The sequence below is a fragment of the Catharus ustulatus genome, chromosome 3, assembly GCF_009819885.2.
Source record: "Catharus ustulatus isolate bCatUst1 chromosome 3, bCatUst1.pri.v2, whole genome shotgun sequence".
In the NCBI taxonomy this organism is placed as follows: domain Eukaryota; kingdom Metazoa; phylum Chordata; class Aves; order Passeriformes; family Turdidae; genus Catharus; species Catharus ustulatus.
Genome location: NC_046223.1, coordinates 68,556,235 through 68,573,523, shown reverse-complemented (window position 1 = coordinate 68,573,523; position 17,289 = coordinate 68,556,235). Strand labels below are relative to the sequence as shown.

General features: G+C 35.6%; 1 protein-coding gene across 1 annotated transcript in view; it reads left to right on the top strand.

Annotated features, from left to right (window-relative positions):
* Positions 1–17,289, top strand: part of RFX6 (regulatory factor X6) — a 32,049-nt gene that overhangs the window by 2,088 nt on the left and 12,672 nt on the right. The window contains exons 3-9 of the mRNA XM_033055778.1: positions 11–134; positions 1,383–1,444; positions 8,161–8,238; positions 10,766–10,793; positions 14,197–14,304; positions 16,607–16,684; positions 16,778–16,891. Coding sequence (XP_032911669.1) covers positions 11–134; positions 1,383–1,444; positions 8,161–8,238; positions 10,766–10,793; positions 14,197–14,304; positions 16,607–16,684; positions 16,778–16,891 — 592 coding nt within the window. The remainder of the gene's footprint in view (positions 1–10; positions 135–1,382; positions 1,445–8,160; positions 8,239–10,765; positions 10,794–14,196; positions 14,305–16,606; positions 16,685–16,777; positions 16,892–17,289) is intronic.

The window sequence follows — 17,289 nt, the reverse complement described above, 5'->3', positions numbered from 1 at the left end:
CTCTACACAGGCTGGAAGAAAACTACATTGTATGTGAAGGAGTTTGTTTACCAAGATGCATCCTTTATGCACATTATTTAGACTTCTGCAGAAAAGAGAAGCTGGAACCTGCCTGTGCTGCAACTTTTGGGAAGGTAATAAGTAAATGCCTTCATAATTCATTAGATGAGTTGTTTCTAAGAATCATTCGTTTAGTACACCCATGTAAAAATTCTTCTGAAGTTCACATGTTTTCTACTCTAATGTACATGGAATCAGACTAACTATAACTACACTGTCACCTATGAAAGCATTTCTTAACATCACCTTTAGGAGATTGAAGCTGAAATTCCCTGTGATTTATTGATGTTTTTTACAAAAAAAAAAAAGGCATTCTCTCTGAGTGCTTATTTTCTTTTCCTTTTTGTTCATGACATTAATAGGTTCTTTGCACAAAACCAGATCTGACATGGAAGACACTTATAATTATACTAAAGGCAGTGTAAAGTGAGATGTGACACAAGCAGTACTAGAAGGGGAAAAGAAATTAATAAGACAAAGAGCTCCCAAATGAAAAATTGTTGATTCATTCTCTTTTCTACCCTTCCCTACAATTAATCCTGAAGTAATTTAATGAGCGATGTGAACTCTCCAAATTTAATCCCGAGTATTTAGTGAAACAGGAAACCAAAAATGTTTCAAGGATCACCTTTTTTTAAGCACTACTGATCTAGTAATGGTTTATACATAGCAAAATCCACTAATTAAATTAAATAACAATAATGGATTTAAAATCTGGTTCATAAAATGTTCATTTCCTATTTTATTCCTCTTGTACTGGATATCCTAAAAGAGTGGATATCTAATTTTCATATGCAGTTTCAGTATAAATGAGAAAGACAATAGGTTCCATTTGAACATTGTTTTGACAGTGATCTGTCTATTAGATGTACCTGTTAGATCTACCTCTATTACTGAATTAATTTTTCATATCACATTTTCAAATAAAAATCAATGTCTTTCTAATTGTTTATCTTTGAAAACGGAATAGCTAGAGGACAGAGTTTCCCCTGATTTTGTTTAGATCTCTGAAGCAAAAGATACAGTTGTACTTTAGGGACTTGAACGCAACAGGATTCTGGTGAAGCAAACTAGATTTTAAAATGTGAAAGTGAAAACAGAAAGGGAGAACAGGTGGGAAGTCTGGAGATACACAACAAGATGGACAAGGAAGAAGGCCTACAGTGTGAAACATGGTCTAATCATTTATGTTGTGCCATAAGTTATCAAAAATGTTAATTCATTAATTACCTCAGACTATATATTTATGCTACAATTTTCCATAAACAGATTGCTAAGAAAGTTTACCAGTGTTAGAATTAATGCAGTTGTTTTCTCTTTAGACCATTCGCCAGAAATTCCCTCTCCTTACCACCAGGCGGCTTGGAACAAGAGGCCATTCGAAGTAAGTCACAATTACGTGCATATCTGCTTGTAGAGCACATTTTAGGAATCATGTGTATTTCCATGTCTCCTTAATATGTACTAATTGGCAGGGGACTTTATTCAGATGGTACACTGCAAGTGATAACTTTCATGTACATGGTGAAACTGGTACTCAGATTCAAACATTTAAATTTGAAAACTTGCAGCATAATTTTTAGAATTGAACTGATTAAGTTCCTAAATCTTGTCATTGCATTTATTGGCCCATGCATGCGTTCCAAAAATATGTCAAAATATTAGATATAAAATGCATTTATAGTATATGTCTTTTCATAGCTGCTCATCTTTCTATAAATAGTGATTTTATTTCTCTTTTGCAGTACTAGCAACTTTCATTGTGTTCTCTATGTAACAATATGGGTTCACTTAAATACACCACCAGAAGAAGCATTGTTTTAAATTGAAGTTAAGGTATACTTCTGCTCATTGTTGTGGGTATCTTATAAAACTCTGAAAAGTACACAATCTATAGTGCTGTCATTTCATAAATAATGTATCCTATTAATTTGTACATTTGATCTGTGAAATATCAGGTAATAGGAATAGATCATAGACAATTCTATATCACCTGGTGGAAAAAAATTTATTAATACTGGTTCTGGCATTATGCTTTTGGCCATGAATAATTTAGTGTAAAACTGTTGTGAAGAGTGGTAACACACATATTCCGTCATGTCCATTTTGCTAATGAATAAGGTAGAAAACCAGAATAATGATAGAAATAGAAGAAACTCAAAACATTCTGTTTGTTTGGGAAAACTCTTTATTTTGAGGTACTTAGCCTTGAAAGATAAAGTTACTGTTGTCTTTCAGTAGTTTATAAGCAAAACTCAAAAGTAAAGAAGACTGAAAAGAAAAAAACCTACAAGACTCATTTTCCTAAATGCTAGAAATGTCTGAAGGATATTTTTTTTTATTTTCATAGTTCTGGGGTGTTATTAAATGATGTTATACTCAGTTTTCTTCCTGCCTTAGAAATACAAGAAATAGCTAGTTAATTCTGCCTTAGTTTTACTGAAGAATGAATGAGATGACATTTATGAATTTTAGGTTCCATTGCAGAAAAAATGAAGGTGGGGAAGAATTTAAATTCCAAATTTTTGCAAAGACATTCTATTTCTTGAGCAGATCTCAAGCATTTATTTTAAATAACCGTTAATAAAAAAATAAAATCCAAAGGAAATAAAGTATTCATAGAACATTACTCCTTTTTGGTTTTAACAAAGGATAGTTCTTGCATAGTGTCTCTCAGAGTCTTAAAAATTTGTAATTCATTAATCTCTTTTAGGAGATAGTACACAGTCTGCAATGTATAGAGGAAAACAGGAACTGAAGTTAATTTCTCTTTTTGTAGGTGATCTGTAGATGCTGAGTGGAGGTGTTTTGAGGAAAGAAACTATTCAAAATGTTATTTATTAGGGAAAAGAGGTATTTTGTGTATTGTCTGCTGTGGTAAGCTTAAGCTGTGATTACACGCATAAGATGATGTAGACGGAGCTTTGCTGCTGGTGTTGTGTTTAAGATTTTAAGAGATCTGGCAGTCACAATCTTTGTAGGAATATTTGACAATGCATTAATTCATCAATGCAGTGGGAAACTCTTCTTAGTCAGGTTCATAACCCAACATATTTGGTGAACCACTTGGTGGCAATGGACACATAGTGCAAGGGAGAAATCTCCCACGTGCTCATTATATACTTGTACTGACATAACTAACATATAGATAAACAGGATCCAAACTTCCAAAACATGTCATATGCCTACATGATTTAAGCACATTTAGTCAACCTTTATTAAGTAAATTAATATGTTTCAAATATGTATATAGCTACAAATTTAATTGTGTTACAACATGTGTCACTGTACTTCCTTTTCTTGAAGATGTTAAACAATATTAATATAGAAATAACACATGCCCAACATTTCTGGGGCAGATTCCATATCCCTACTGACCTTGTTGGTATTATGTACCATATTTTCATATGGATTAACTGTTCTTGAACAATTTCCTCAAAGGAATGAGGCATCATCAGGTTTTGTTTGAACATCTGGCACTTGTTTCTCTGTATCAGTTTTCTTCAGAGGCTTTTCCTCTGCAATTCTCATTTCTGCTAAGATGCATTTACCTTGATCTTGCTGTGCTAAAAATGATCTCACAAAAGGCACAAATGGCAGTATTTCCAGTTCAGAGACTAAATATAGCCGCAGTAGTCATAGGGAAGTGTCAGTATAAATTGTAGAATCATAGAGACATAGAATGATAGAATGGTTGGGGTTGGAAGGGACCTTTAAGATCATCTAGTTTCAACCCCTGTGCCATGGGCAGAGACACTTTCAACTAGACCATGCTGCTCAAAGCTCTATCCAATCCAGCCTTGAACACTTCCAGGGATGGGAGATCCACAGCTGTTCTGAGCAACTTTTGCCAGTGCCTAAACATCTCCACTTTAAAGAATTCTTTCCTAATATCTAATCCAAATCTACCTTTTTCAGTTGAATAATCTCTGATAATCAGTTTTTCTGTCTGTGGTGTTGTGGGCCATGTCCCCCTCAGAACTACAGACTCACTGAGGAGTAAATGAATTTCTGATTTCACCAGATGGTAGTTAGTCACACGAACGTTATTTACAAAAGTATTTCCATTAAATTAATAATAAAGTTAAAGGCTGTTCATCAATTTCAATAAATTACTAGTTACTCTCTTTTTATGTTAGCGTGGACTCTAAATGTTATAAGCTGTTTCCGAGTTATTTGGACTAGTAGGAGTGTTCTTACTAGCAATTAAATCATATTTTTTTAAGCATAGTAGTGTAGTGACATTATATTATTTCTACTGCTGCTATCTTTATTACCATGTAATGCTAGCAGGATCATTATTCCTCACTATTCCTGGCAATGATGTTTTATATAGCAGTATTGCCCCAGAGCTCTGATCATTGTTCAGGACTCTATTGGAGTCAGATGCTGCAAAAGCATAAAAAGGAAGAAGACGATTCTTCTCCGGTGGAATAATTGTTCTTAAATTTAGAGAAAAGTTAATACCGTGGGAAAAAAGTGCTTTCCTGGATGCTGCAAGCATGCATGGCTATCTATTGGTAGAGCCCGGCTGTGATCAGAAGAAAGCAAAGAAAATAATTTCCTTTTTCCATCATCTTCAAGGGGGCAGAAATTGTTTTTCTCCCACTCTACAACAAGCTCTTTCTGACATCCTCATGAGCATGAATTGGATTTGAGGAAAAGCTCCTGCACTAGCATATGGACTGCAGTTGCTGTTGTAAGGTGTGAGATACACAAACGTTAGTTCCCCCTCTGTTCCCAAGCAGCATTTGTCATCTCTAGTTCAGGGCAAAGGACAAACTTAAAACTGAGTTTGATGATTCTTAGAATTCAAGTCAGAATCTCTCTTTCTCTGTGTTTGCATCCAACAACCCACTTGTGCAAAAGTGTCAATACTAAAACTCATTTAAACATTTGGCCAAGAAGGTCCAACACACTGGACACAATTTTGTTAACAAAATACATTAATCTCTCATCCCCATGCTAATCACTCTACACAGCTGAAAGTAAGGAAAATTTTCTGTTTTCACTCTGCTGAGTGAAAGAAGATGCAGCACCATAAATACTTCCAATTGCTATCTTAGATTAGTATTTCATAAGCAACACTTCTCTGTTCTGAATCCACCTTTTTGCATTGTAATTTGTAATTTTGAACATACTGTGGGCAATGCTAGAACTCAGCTGTAACTTTCAAAGTACACGAATCACATGAAGCAGCTATTTTGGAAAATATACGAGCTGCTTGGTCCATACACATGGAAAACTGTTTGAGCTCAAGTTACAATTTAATTTCTTTGTAGACTTTGATCAATGATGAATCTTAGCTTTTACCCATCATGTCTGAAAACTATTATCTTATTTATTAGGAGTGATTTAGTGGGTTAATAAAACTGATATGGCAGCTGGCCCTGTGATAAGAAGTTATTGCAAGTCCCTGAACAGCTTAATCCTATCGTTTCCTTGTCAGCTATCATTTGTGTCAGTGTATGCTAAAATCAGAGCTACAAGTTGTGTAGGAACATATGTTACAACAAACCACTGAAATTAAAAGTGAAAAGTAATTTGGCTTGTTTTATAAAATGTTTGTTTCAAAAATTGAGAGTAAATTCCTTGTAGTAACTGATTACATTTTTAAAATTACGCAATAGAAATAATGAATAGTAAAATACAAATATACTGCGCATACACACAAAAATATGCACATAAAGAGACAGAAGGAAGGCATTTGAAAATGTAGGTTAAAGATGTTGTCAGTGTGTCTGGTATGGATATACTGCTCTCACCAGGGAGCCCAAAATGAGCTATTCAACTAATGACTTGTAAGAGAATAATAATCTTCATCCCATATTACTCTATGGAGTATACCAGACAGAGTTTGAATAGTAAAAGTATATTATTTTTAATAATTTCTGTGTGGTAATTGGAAAGCTGTATGTTTAGCAGCAAAAATTCGACTACACATTACTGAAGAAAAACAGAAGGATACCTGCTGTGCCTTTAATACATACAAAATATGTACTGAAAATGTCTGTTCTCTACATAACAAGATGTCTCAATGATAAACTCTGGTATCCTGGGACACTTCAGCAGGAACAAGTATGTTTCCTACCACTGGATACTTGAGAATCTAAATCATACAACAATTCCTGTTCCTAGCCCAAATATATTAATATTGGATTAAATGTGGAATAATCTAGATATTGAACCATAGCTCTGTAAAGAAGCAATGCTTTCCTTGCCTCTGGCCCACTGCAACTAGGGAATGCCAAATTTATGGTGAAAGTGCAAACGTTTTTATTTTAGAATTCAAAAATGGTATGTGATTGAAGCTGGGAGATTTAAACTGTCGAAATGAGATGTGGGCAACTGCTTGCTTACATGGGCAATGACAAATGGGCAGATAATATTGTTAAAGAAGCAGTCACAACCCTATTCTCTTTTCAGTCTCTTCGATGAACACCCTTTGCAATGTAAAGTCTAAGTAAATGCCGTTATTTCAAAGAATCCATACATGTATATTTTCAATACTTCTTGTGTCACAGTAGGGAAAGAGGGGAGACTCTTTTGACTTTCCTAGGGGTTGACAGGTGCCACAGTGATATAGCAGTGTTACGTAGACTCACCAGTTTCAGGAAAGCAGTAAAAGTGATGGTGCCACTTTCTGTCATTCTTGCCTTTAAAATTCTGAATGCACACAACAGCCTATCCAGAAAGAGAAAAACCATTTCACAAAAGCTACTTAGGCTAGGCAAATATGTCATTCTAACGACCATTTTCTTAGGCATAATTTGTATCTAATGCCTTTAACCAGCTTTGTAAATATAAAGTACGTGAGGATTTTGTTCTTACCTGTGACAGTTCCATACAAGAACAAACAAAATATTGTGATTTTTTTTTAATGGTCATCACCAGGAACAGCAGAGGTTAAATGAGATGAGATGTGATTAACACTTTTGTTCATGTGTTCTATGAACTATTTGCTGAGCCTTTGCATCTTAAGAATGCATTTCTTCAAGCTTTTGGGGAGTTTCTGTGAAATTAGTGCAAAGTGCTACTTTGAGGCAGCCATGGTACTTTCAAGCTAATTTCAGTAAAAAGCAAATTAACCTTTCTATTCTATCCATAACATTCTTAGACAAATTTGGTTTAACACAATCAGTTTTTAAATCTGTTGAGTGGAATTTATAAGGCAGGGCCTATCAACTTTGATAGATGAACTCAAGCAAACTTTGCTATGACTGGTAAGTAAAGAGCTACTCCCAGCTTGCTTTCCTGCCCTTCTCTCAGAGGTCACTTATTTTGTAGCAAAATCAGTGGAAAGCAGTAAGTAGCTACTGCACAGCCAGTTTTGTTAGCACCAACCCAACCTTTTTTGCATCTTTGGTGTCTTTGGTTAAGGTATTGAGCGTGAGCACTGCAAAGCCTGAGCAATAGGCATGTTTCCTTCTTCAGTCTGTATTTGGGAGCAGTAATCTCCAGGAGAGCAACAAGGGAGACAAATGTGAATGAGAAGTGCCTAAATGGCTTAATAATTTAGAGTTAGTCAGCCTACGACCTGACAGAAGAATGAATGAATGAATTAATGAGATATTATCATTATTAGTCATAGGAGACTGAGCACTAAGGTATAAGGTGCACTGGCAAGCTATAATCAACTGAGAAAGGCTCTGAGAGACTGTCTAAATGTAATGGTGGTGAGCGAGATGAAATGTATCTGGTAGATCAAACCCAGCACCCTTTCAAACACATGAAATAAAATGAAACAGAAGGTATATTAGAGAAAAGAGATGTAACATGTTTCTGTAATTTCTGTTCTAGCTACATTCTTCTAGCAAGAGAGAAAATATTTTAATTTTAACCCTTGAATTTTGGATCAAATAATGACAATACTCTTTAGTACCGTGTCAGTGAAAAGAATTGTTAGACCTTTTTTGAAAAGTTTTCAGAAAGCATTTAAAATCAGTGTGACAGTTTGCTTTACTTCCAATTTGGTTTGGCAGCTTGGTTTACTTGACATGTCATTGATAAATGCTCCTTGTTTTTTGTTTTTTGGGTTTTCTTTGTTTGTTTGGGTTTTTTTGTTTTGTTTTGTTCTGTTTTGTTTTGTTTTTCTTGCAGGTATCACTATTATGGGATTGGCATTAAAGAAAGCAGTGCATATTACCACTCTGTGTATTCTGGAAAGGGCTTAACCAGGTAAAATAAATTCTGAGACTTAATCTATAACCTGTAAACTATAACCTTCCCTTAGGAAGATCTTTGTAGGACTCTAATTTATATTTCTACCAGAACTAGAATTACTGCTCAAAATTGTTAATTATATTTTTATTTTACTAGTGTCTCTTCCAGTTTGACCCCACCACAATCAGTGTAGACCTGTCAACTTTTGACAGCAGAACATTTGGTCAAGTTTGTATGAGGGAGCAAAATCCCATTTCCAGAACACTTGTCTGATTTTGTTTGCCTGTGTGTCACCCTGTGAGTTCTTTCCCCAGGACGGCTTTCCATTATGAAATGTCTGAAGAATGGTGTGAAGCTGGCACCTGTGGGGTAGGAGGGAGGGGTCAGTGTAGATTAATATTTACAGGTCCTTTGACTGGCTAATATCAGTTTAAACCTAACCCAGGAAGCTCTAATTATATTTATTTAAGGGACAGCTAGCAGGATCAATACGTTACGATAGCTGCCTGTTGGTTTGCCAGAGATTAATAGTTTGTAAAACAAATGTCTCTGTTCACATATGGCTTGAATGACGGCTTTCATTGTCTGTGGCAGTATACCTGGATAACTGGGACTCTGAGAAAGGGAAGGAATAAATGAGTTTATAATCACAGAGAAAATTTGACTGGTGGCAGATTCAGGTTATATCCAAAGAGACCTTTTCCAAACAGTGAGACAAGTATGAAAATTGAGGATAATGCTGCCAATGATTCTTAAAAAGGGAGAGTTCTCTCCGCAGCAGTACTTAGGTTGTAATAGATTAGAAGATTCTATTTCTTCTTCTAGTATGTATCCAGAGCTGTGGTACACAGTGTATTTTTTAATAATACAGAATTATCTTGTTAATTTTGTTGACTAAAAGACAGTTATTCTCATTAAAGGAATATAATAATTCTTACTCCTCAGCTTTATGTCAGGCAGGCACAATCTAGTAACAATGAGTGGAAAGAAAGTGGGGGTTCTGCGAAATTCCCTGAGGCCATTTTTCTGAAAGTATACACTCAGCATAAAGATTGCATAGATACTCTCTAAGATTTTCAGGACTAGCTAGATTCACTAATTAGGAACTGTTTCTTTGTGTTAGGATCTGTGCTGTCCTGTATGAGATATTGAATTTTAGGGCCCAGCAGTTTAACTGCCTCCCTATCTGAATTAAAGCAGAAGGTCAGATGCTTATTTTGCACATTCTGGCCCATCATGGTAGCTGGATTTTTCTGTGTAAAGAGAATGATGCTATAGCCTGGGGTTAAGAACAAGCTTCTGGATAATGAAAGAATCAGACTGTGCAGGGATTCAAAACTTCCAGTTCCTGGCTGCTGCATATACTGTTCCATAAATCTGTCCATTACGTCTCTTCTAGTCACTGAAGCTCTGGAAGAGCAGTGCTAGCAGATGCTGCCTCGCATTTTTGCTGAACATGCACTGTACATTTTGCTGAATGTGTGGAAATCTAGAGTCCAAAACAAATACAGCCTTGAAGTTAATTAGATCCACGTTGTAATCAGCTGAGTGATGCCTTCATTTATACATAACTATCAACACGTAAGGGAACTGTCTGGGTAACATATGCTGAATTATCATGTGGTGGGAACTGCCAGGCCTGGACAGGGGGAATTCCACAACTGCTCAACCTCTGAATTTCTGAGAGCATCTCAGAGAGCAGGAAACAGCCAGAGAGCATCTCAACAGCAGGAAACAATGATATTGCCACTAATAATTACGAGACTTCATATTGCCCACAGTATCTTATCAGTTGGCAGCTAGTGGTACAGGAAATAACAATAATCAAACAACATTTATCATTATACTGATCCATTAGAATCACTGTTATTACATGTTCTCTACTTTAATAGTTATAATTTAAAATGTTCTTTCTGGTTTCTGCACCAAAGGGTTGTCTGATACTCCAGTGGCTTCATTGGGAATCTCTCAGTTGGACTCTAAATAGGACATTCACTATACTGTAACACATTTTTGCTGGTTAAGGAATCTTTTATCTCAGAAATGTATTTCATTGCATAAAAATAGTACTGTAGTGAACAAGAATGGAAATTCACTATGATTTCTTAATTTTTCCAAGAAATGTTAATTATATGTCAATATATATAAGTATATATACTTTTTCTACTCTGAATTTACTCAGCTCTATTAAAAACTGCATCTATTTCCTTATAAAGACATTATGGACTTGCACCTATGCTACCCTTTTGCTGTTTGTGAAGTGGCAAAGATCCAAACAAAAAAGTGCAGCTGGATTTTACTCTTTAGTGTTTAGTCAGTGGTCTTAATCTTCATGTTTTGTAAGACATTAATAGGTTTCTTGATACCCCCAAGTTTTTGAAAATCAGTGGAAGAAATTAAGAAAACAAAAATTAGAAAACCCATAAAAACCTCTAATTGCATTTGGGGAAACACAATAATTTTCCTAACAGATCATACATATGCATAACCTCTACAAATGTTCTGCCTAGGAAAAAATAATTAAATGTGTTTTCTTTCAAAGGTTCTCTGGAAGCAAGCTAAAGAATGAGGTAAGTGCTGTAATCTGTTTCTTTTACTTCTGTTATAATGCAAATATGTGACCTGTGGTTTCCTTCACATTTATTTCTTTGAAAATTGCAACAATATTTGACTGCATAACCTTTTTTAAGGCTGAGTATTTGCTCCTCTAAATATTCAAAGAAAAATAAGATTGGAAAACACCTTTTAGAGCTCCCATTGCAATTACCTAAAACCATATTTAAGCAAAGGGTTAAGTGCTAGCTTTATTTTTTTTTTGCATGTTACTTTTGCAGGAGGGTTTTTTCAGAGTCTTGTATGTCTGACTGGAAGCTGAAAAGAATTTTTTTAAAAAATAAACTGAAACTTGAGCCTTCTAGACAGTATGGCCTTTCTCTATGTTTTACTCTCTGTGGCCTTTTGTAGTTATGTCTTTTTGCTACTTTTGCTTGCTGGGTGGGACAAACAGCAACTCTGAGTAACTACTTATCAGCCTTATAGTCTTCCACCGTACTTGTTCTGATTTAAACATCTTGAGTTTCTTCAGAGTAAAATCAATCATAAAATCTTGTAAATGGTTTCCAATTCCTGTTGGAAATACCCCTTCTGAAGAATCCTAGAACTGGATCTGGTTTGTTGGTTTTTGTTCTCCAACTCCCCACAAGTAGTCAACATTTTTACTGCTGTGTACTATGGTGTAGTCACTGTCATTCTGGTCATATTTATAGTAGAAAATTTTGGATTATTGTGCATTAAAGGTGAAGGGTTGCTCACAATATTTTTATTTGGTGCTGAGTTCAACTGGCATGGAATATCCCGCATCCATATTATTAAACTCCTGAACCTGCAAAAGGACATAGGGACATCTCTGCCATATTGCCATGAAGAAATGTCTCTAATGGACAGTATGTGTTGAAATATGAGTGGAGGTGTTTGGGGTACTGCTAATTAGCATGAGCTAAAAGAATGCCAGAGGCCATTTTGAGTTAATACTGTTTCAGTATTGCCTGGGAATGTTTCCTGACACCATTTAATTTACCAGACTAAATATACCTTCTGTGATCAACTGATACACAGCAAGTCTTTCACCTTTTTAATTTCCAGATAAGCAACTCCTAGCTGATAGCAGACATTTTATTGGTCCCTGAGAGTGTAGTTTTGCTCTATTGATTTTTATCCCCCTTATTACTATTATCTAAAGCCATCCATGTCTTTCTGCATGACCTCTTGGTCTTCTTCAGTTGATGATTTCATTAGCTCATGTCAGCCAGTTTAATCTATGAAATGTTCAGTCAGATCAGCCCCAAGTCTGATCTTTGGAAATTTTCTCTTCAATCCCTTTTGAACCCAGTAGTTTCCTTGTCAACACAACTTGTTAGCATTTCAACTAGAGTCAGTTTCTTAAATATTTTGACATTCTTTTACTAATCCCCACTCTCACCAGCATAACTGATCATTTCCCATGGTGACACCATGTCAAGTATTTTAGTGAGGTTCAGATAGATTAGATCTGGTTGCATTTTCCCTGTTCAGATAATCGGCTATCTTATCAAAGAAAGATAGTGCTATACCATGGGATATCCTCAACATATTCATGAGCACTACTGAAGCATTCATTCAATCAGGGTTTTGGGATATAATATATCTGATTCCTTTAGCATAAACAGATGCATATTTTCTTCCATCTCTGATGTGACATTTCCAGTCTGCCTTGGAATTGACAGTCCCACAAATCTGTCTGGTTTCTGACCCAGAGTTCCTTTGTCCTCCCAGAAAAAAACATTCACAGATAAATCCATGGAAATAAATGAGAAAGGGCACATCATTGTGAATTTTTGATTGTCTAGCTCAGTATTGTCTGAAATTATTCATGCAGGTCTTAAGAGAAAAAATGTCTTTCATGGTCAAAACTGAGTTATAATGATCTCGATGAACTGAAATTTTGACATTATATTTTCATTAGTGTGAACAGGTAATAGATAGGTCTTTTCTCATTTGCTTGAAAGTACATGCAATTAGGTATTCCGAAAATATTTGAAACTATTGCATAAGGTGTAATTCTCAGTAGGAACATAAAGACATTGAAAAGATGTTAAAACACTGATTGTCTAAATATACTGAGTAAATGGCATTTGAATGAACACTTATTGAGTGCCAGGGACACTGTTTACTTCTGGTATGTTTTATCACGTTTTCTAGTATTCTCTCTGTAGGGGGAGATATCAGCAAATTCTTTTATCTAAACCAGTTAGTGCACCATTAGAGTCTGCATGGTTAATTAGGCAGATAATATTACTGTCATTATCTTAATGTTAAATGGCCATTAGAAACAGATGGCATTAAATTGAAAGGGCAAGTGGCAGCAGGTTAAAATATTAAGCCTAGAACTGAGGCACAGTCATATAAGTCCATTAGCGAGGTAAAAAACATTGCAGATTATCTTCTCTTAAACCTCCCACCACCATCACTGCCTTTTTTAAATTAACAAATCCCTTTTAATCAGAGCTTTTAATATATTTAATGGGTAATTGCATAATAAAATCATTAGGATTACTCCTGTTAAAAAAATACCCTCCTTAGGCAATTATAACATTACAAAAGCATTGATATGAAGAAGTACTAATGTTTCTAAATTTCTACAATTTCTTTTACTTAGAGCTTTATATGTGTTTGAATAGTAGATAGCGCAGGCAAAATTAGTTTACGTGATGTATGCTTTTGGGTTTTTGCTGCCTGTGTTGTCAGGCACATCACCCTATAAAAATAGAGCTATATTTGTGTTGAATAAGTCAGTTACAGGTATGACTTTCTGAATTCAATATTTGAGAGAATTTCACTTGAAAATGGCCTTCAATTAATGAGTCAACATTTACAGAAAAATAGTCTAATTTGCACACTTTTACACTTCTAGTCCCTTTGAATTCCGTTTGAATGCCTTATGCAAGATGATAAATTTCATCCTTTAGTACAGAGGGAATCTGCACAGAAAGAATAAGGTTTTCCACAGGAATACACAGAAGGCCAGCTCATGGCTCTGCACACTGACTTGAGATAAGGACTGGTTAGACTAAAATAGAACAAAGGGTTTCAGCCAAATGATCTTCTTTAGCTTTGAATGCAATCCTACGAGAATAACTACAGTTCAGCCAGTAAGGCAGAACTATAACGCAAATTGTATTTCTTCTTTCGAGGATGAGGGTTTCACCTTCTTCACAGCATTTGAGACCTTAAGAGTGTTCAGTGAAGTTTAGGTATAAGCACATATACGATAACCTTCCTGAGCTGGGGTCCAGATCAGGATAAGCATCAACATTTTTGAAGAATTATCTAAATGCAAGACTCATTAAATAATATAAAAGTTTTGCATGAATTTTTGATTTCAGATGTAACAGTATTAGCTATTTTAATGTTCCTGCTTTTTCCGTTCTGTTTCAGGGTGGTTTTACTCGTAAATATTCTTTGAGTTCCAAAACTGGAACACTCCTCCCAGAGTTTCCAAGTGCTCAACACCTTTTGCTTCAAGGGTGCATTTCTAAAGACAAGGTAAAAAGTGAGCTCCTTCTTTTCTGTCTTAGAGATCAAAAATTTGCCACAGAATGTTTCTTCATATCTTAGCCTTTGAGGTATTGACATGAAAGAGCCAGAAATGTCCATAATCAAACAGAGGTGACTGATTTATAGAGGGGGCAAACCTTTACTAACACCGATTAACCGGCTTTCCAATGGAAAGGTGGTTGAATTATTTACCTATTAACTGACCCAGTATTTTACAAACTGATGGTATGTAAGACGGGGAGAGCAAAACAAACAAATAACTGAGAGTTGTACTCTTTACAAATGCCTTTGGATTTAAGGTAAATTTTTTTCTGATTAGAACAGAACAAATAATTCACAACAAATAGTTAGATGAATTTTACTTTCATTAATTGTTTGAAAAGTGACTGAAAATCTGAACATGTTTGGGATGTTTTTAAATTACTTAAATCATTCCTCAAATCAATGCTTGGTACTACTTATCCTAAGGATAACTCTTCAGCTGGAAGTATTTTTCATGTTTGATGTCTTTGATTCTTTGCCTGTGTGCTGCATCTGTGTTGTTTCTTGTCACCTTATAAGCTGTTACATTGTGCTAAAAATCTTTGACAGACATTTTGAACTTTTGAATTTAATCTTCAGTGCAGGTGATTATGGTGACTGTCTTGAGACACATTGCTTTAAAACTTTTTAGTTTTGTTCTGAGAAAATAGCAAAACCTGGGATTCCTGTGGGGGAAAGCTAAACAAAAGGAGCCATCTTAGCTGGAAATCTTACCATTCCTAAAGAAAGCCCAAGAGCTGGTATACTCAGCAGTGTGCACCACCTGCTGCTGTAGTCTCCATCAGTGAAGTGACATCTCTCATACTGACAGCACTGTCGTTGAATTTAAATCTGACAAATTTTTGAGGTTCCTTGAAGACCCAACACAGCAGTATAAACAAACTGATTTTTACTGCTCCAACAATGAGAAAAACTTGCAGTTCATTCTTTCTTCATTTTTGGCTCAGCAACATTGTGCATGACTGTCTGGGGACAGACTTACCAAATTATGAGGAGACTGTGGGAAAAATGATTTTCTGCTTCTCCTGCATTCTCTTTCCTTGCTACTCTTTCCTTGTTTCTTGTTCTCTTATTTCCTGTTTTCTTTTCATACTGCCTTTTCCCTCCTTCAGATTATCTGACCAAAGGTTATTGAAACTAAGATACTTAGGTACTCTATTGAAGACAGCCCATACACGAAGCTTGACCCCTGCATTAAACTCTTAAGGAGTTGTTTGCAACTCAGATGTCTGGAGAGTCCATAAATACAGCAGTCTGCACTAAAATAGATGGGTAATTCCTACATTTAGTGTTTATGGAGAGAACGTACCCAACCTTTATACTTCCATCAACTCCTTTCAAAAACAATTCCTTAAAATGTTCTTGACTCTCACACTTTGCTATTGCTTTTTGAATATAGAGTAGCAGTTAGTAGCAGTTAGTAGCTAGAGAAGCAGCTTTGAAAGTCAGAAAGGTCTTTCTTCAAAGAAATCTGCATCCTGAACCTATTGCAATAAGATGGCACCAGGGTCATTCAAAATCTGATAGTAGTTTGCTGGAGAAGTTCAGAAGTGTGACAAACCTTCTGTAATTCAGGACCATAAGAATGGTTTTGCTAGCATTTTTCTTCCTTAAAATAATTAGCATATTTCTTGTCTTATAATTTACTACAATTTTTTAAAATTACTTTCTTTTTTTTTTAAATAAAACACTTGACTGAGATAAAGTAACCTGATGAGATGAAAGGGAGTTCTGCTTTTAAAAGTTCAGTTCATGTGAGGCAGTGATTAAACTTTGACCAAATGACTGGCAGCTATTTTCTCATTTGTCCAGCTAGATGATGTTTCAGAACACTCATAGACGCCTATAGTAGCCTAATGATTAACTTGCACCACTCTTTGGGATTAATCTTAGCTTCAGAAAGGTGAATTTACTTTACCATCTGACTGACTAATCCAGCTATTGCCTTACTTTATTATCCACATTTTCACAGTGTATACAGGTTCAGATGCTACATGTCTGACCACAACATCAGTGCTTGACTTAAATAATGCTTGAATAATAATGACGTAAAGCTGTTGATAAAACTAGAGATGAGTGATGTTCTCATCACTTCTGGATGTACAGCCTGCCTATTTGTAAATATGCATATTCATATGTTCATTTTATGTGTTTAAACACTAACTACACAAAGCAGAAACTGAGATCACTGTAGCAGTAAAGGAAAGAGTTAAGAAACTCTCTTAAATATTGCTTTGTTCCAAAACAGGTAGATACCCTTATCATGATGTACAAAACACACTGTCAGTGTGTCCTTGACAATGCAATTAATGGGAACTTTGAAGAGGTAAGGTTGTTTAAACACACATTCTTGGTACATATGCATGGGAAGCCAAGAAAGCATGATTTATGTCTGTGAATCCGCTTCCTGTTCCTTTAGATCCAGCATTTCCTATTACATTTTTGGCAAGGAATGCCTGACCATCTTCTTCCCCTGCTTGAAAATCCCATCATCATTGACATTTTCTGTGTCTGTGACTCAATACTGTATAAGGTAAGTGAAGTGTTTAGCTATATGAATAATCTCACCCACAGTACAACTTTTGCATCTGTAAAAACATAGAAAGACAGAATGTCATGACTGCTTTCTGCTGTAAATCAGCAAGGAAATTATTGAAATTGAGAAATAAAAATGGGCACCTGTAAGAGCTGAACTCCTGTCTCAGCTCAGCTGCACGCCTAATGCGTGACCATGGGCAGCACACTAACAGTGAAACCCTGACCTACTTGTGTGAATGTATCTAAAAGAAATGCTCATGTGCTCAGTGACAAGGCTGACTAAGATAATCCTGGATGAAAACTGAAGCCTTGTTTTCACTGAAAAGATTATTTCAGTTTCTACCAGAAAAGAGAGTCAGTGGCACATTGGTAAGGTGATTCCACATGCCAGTC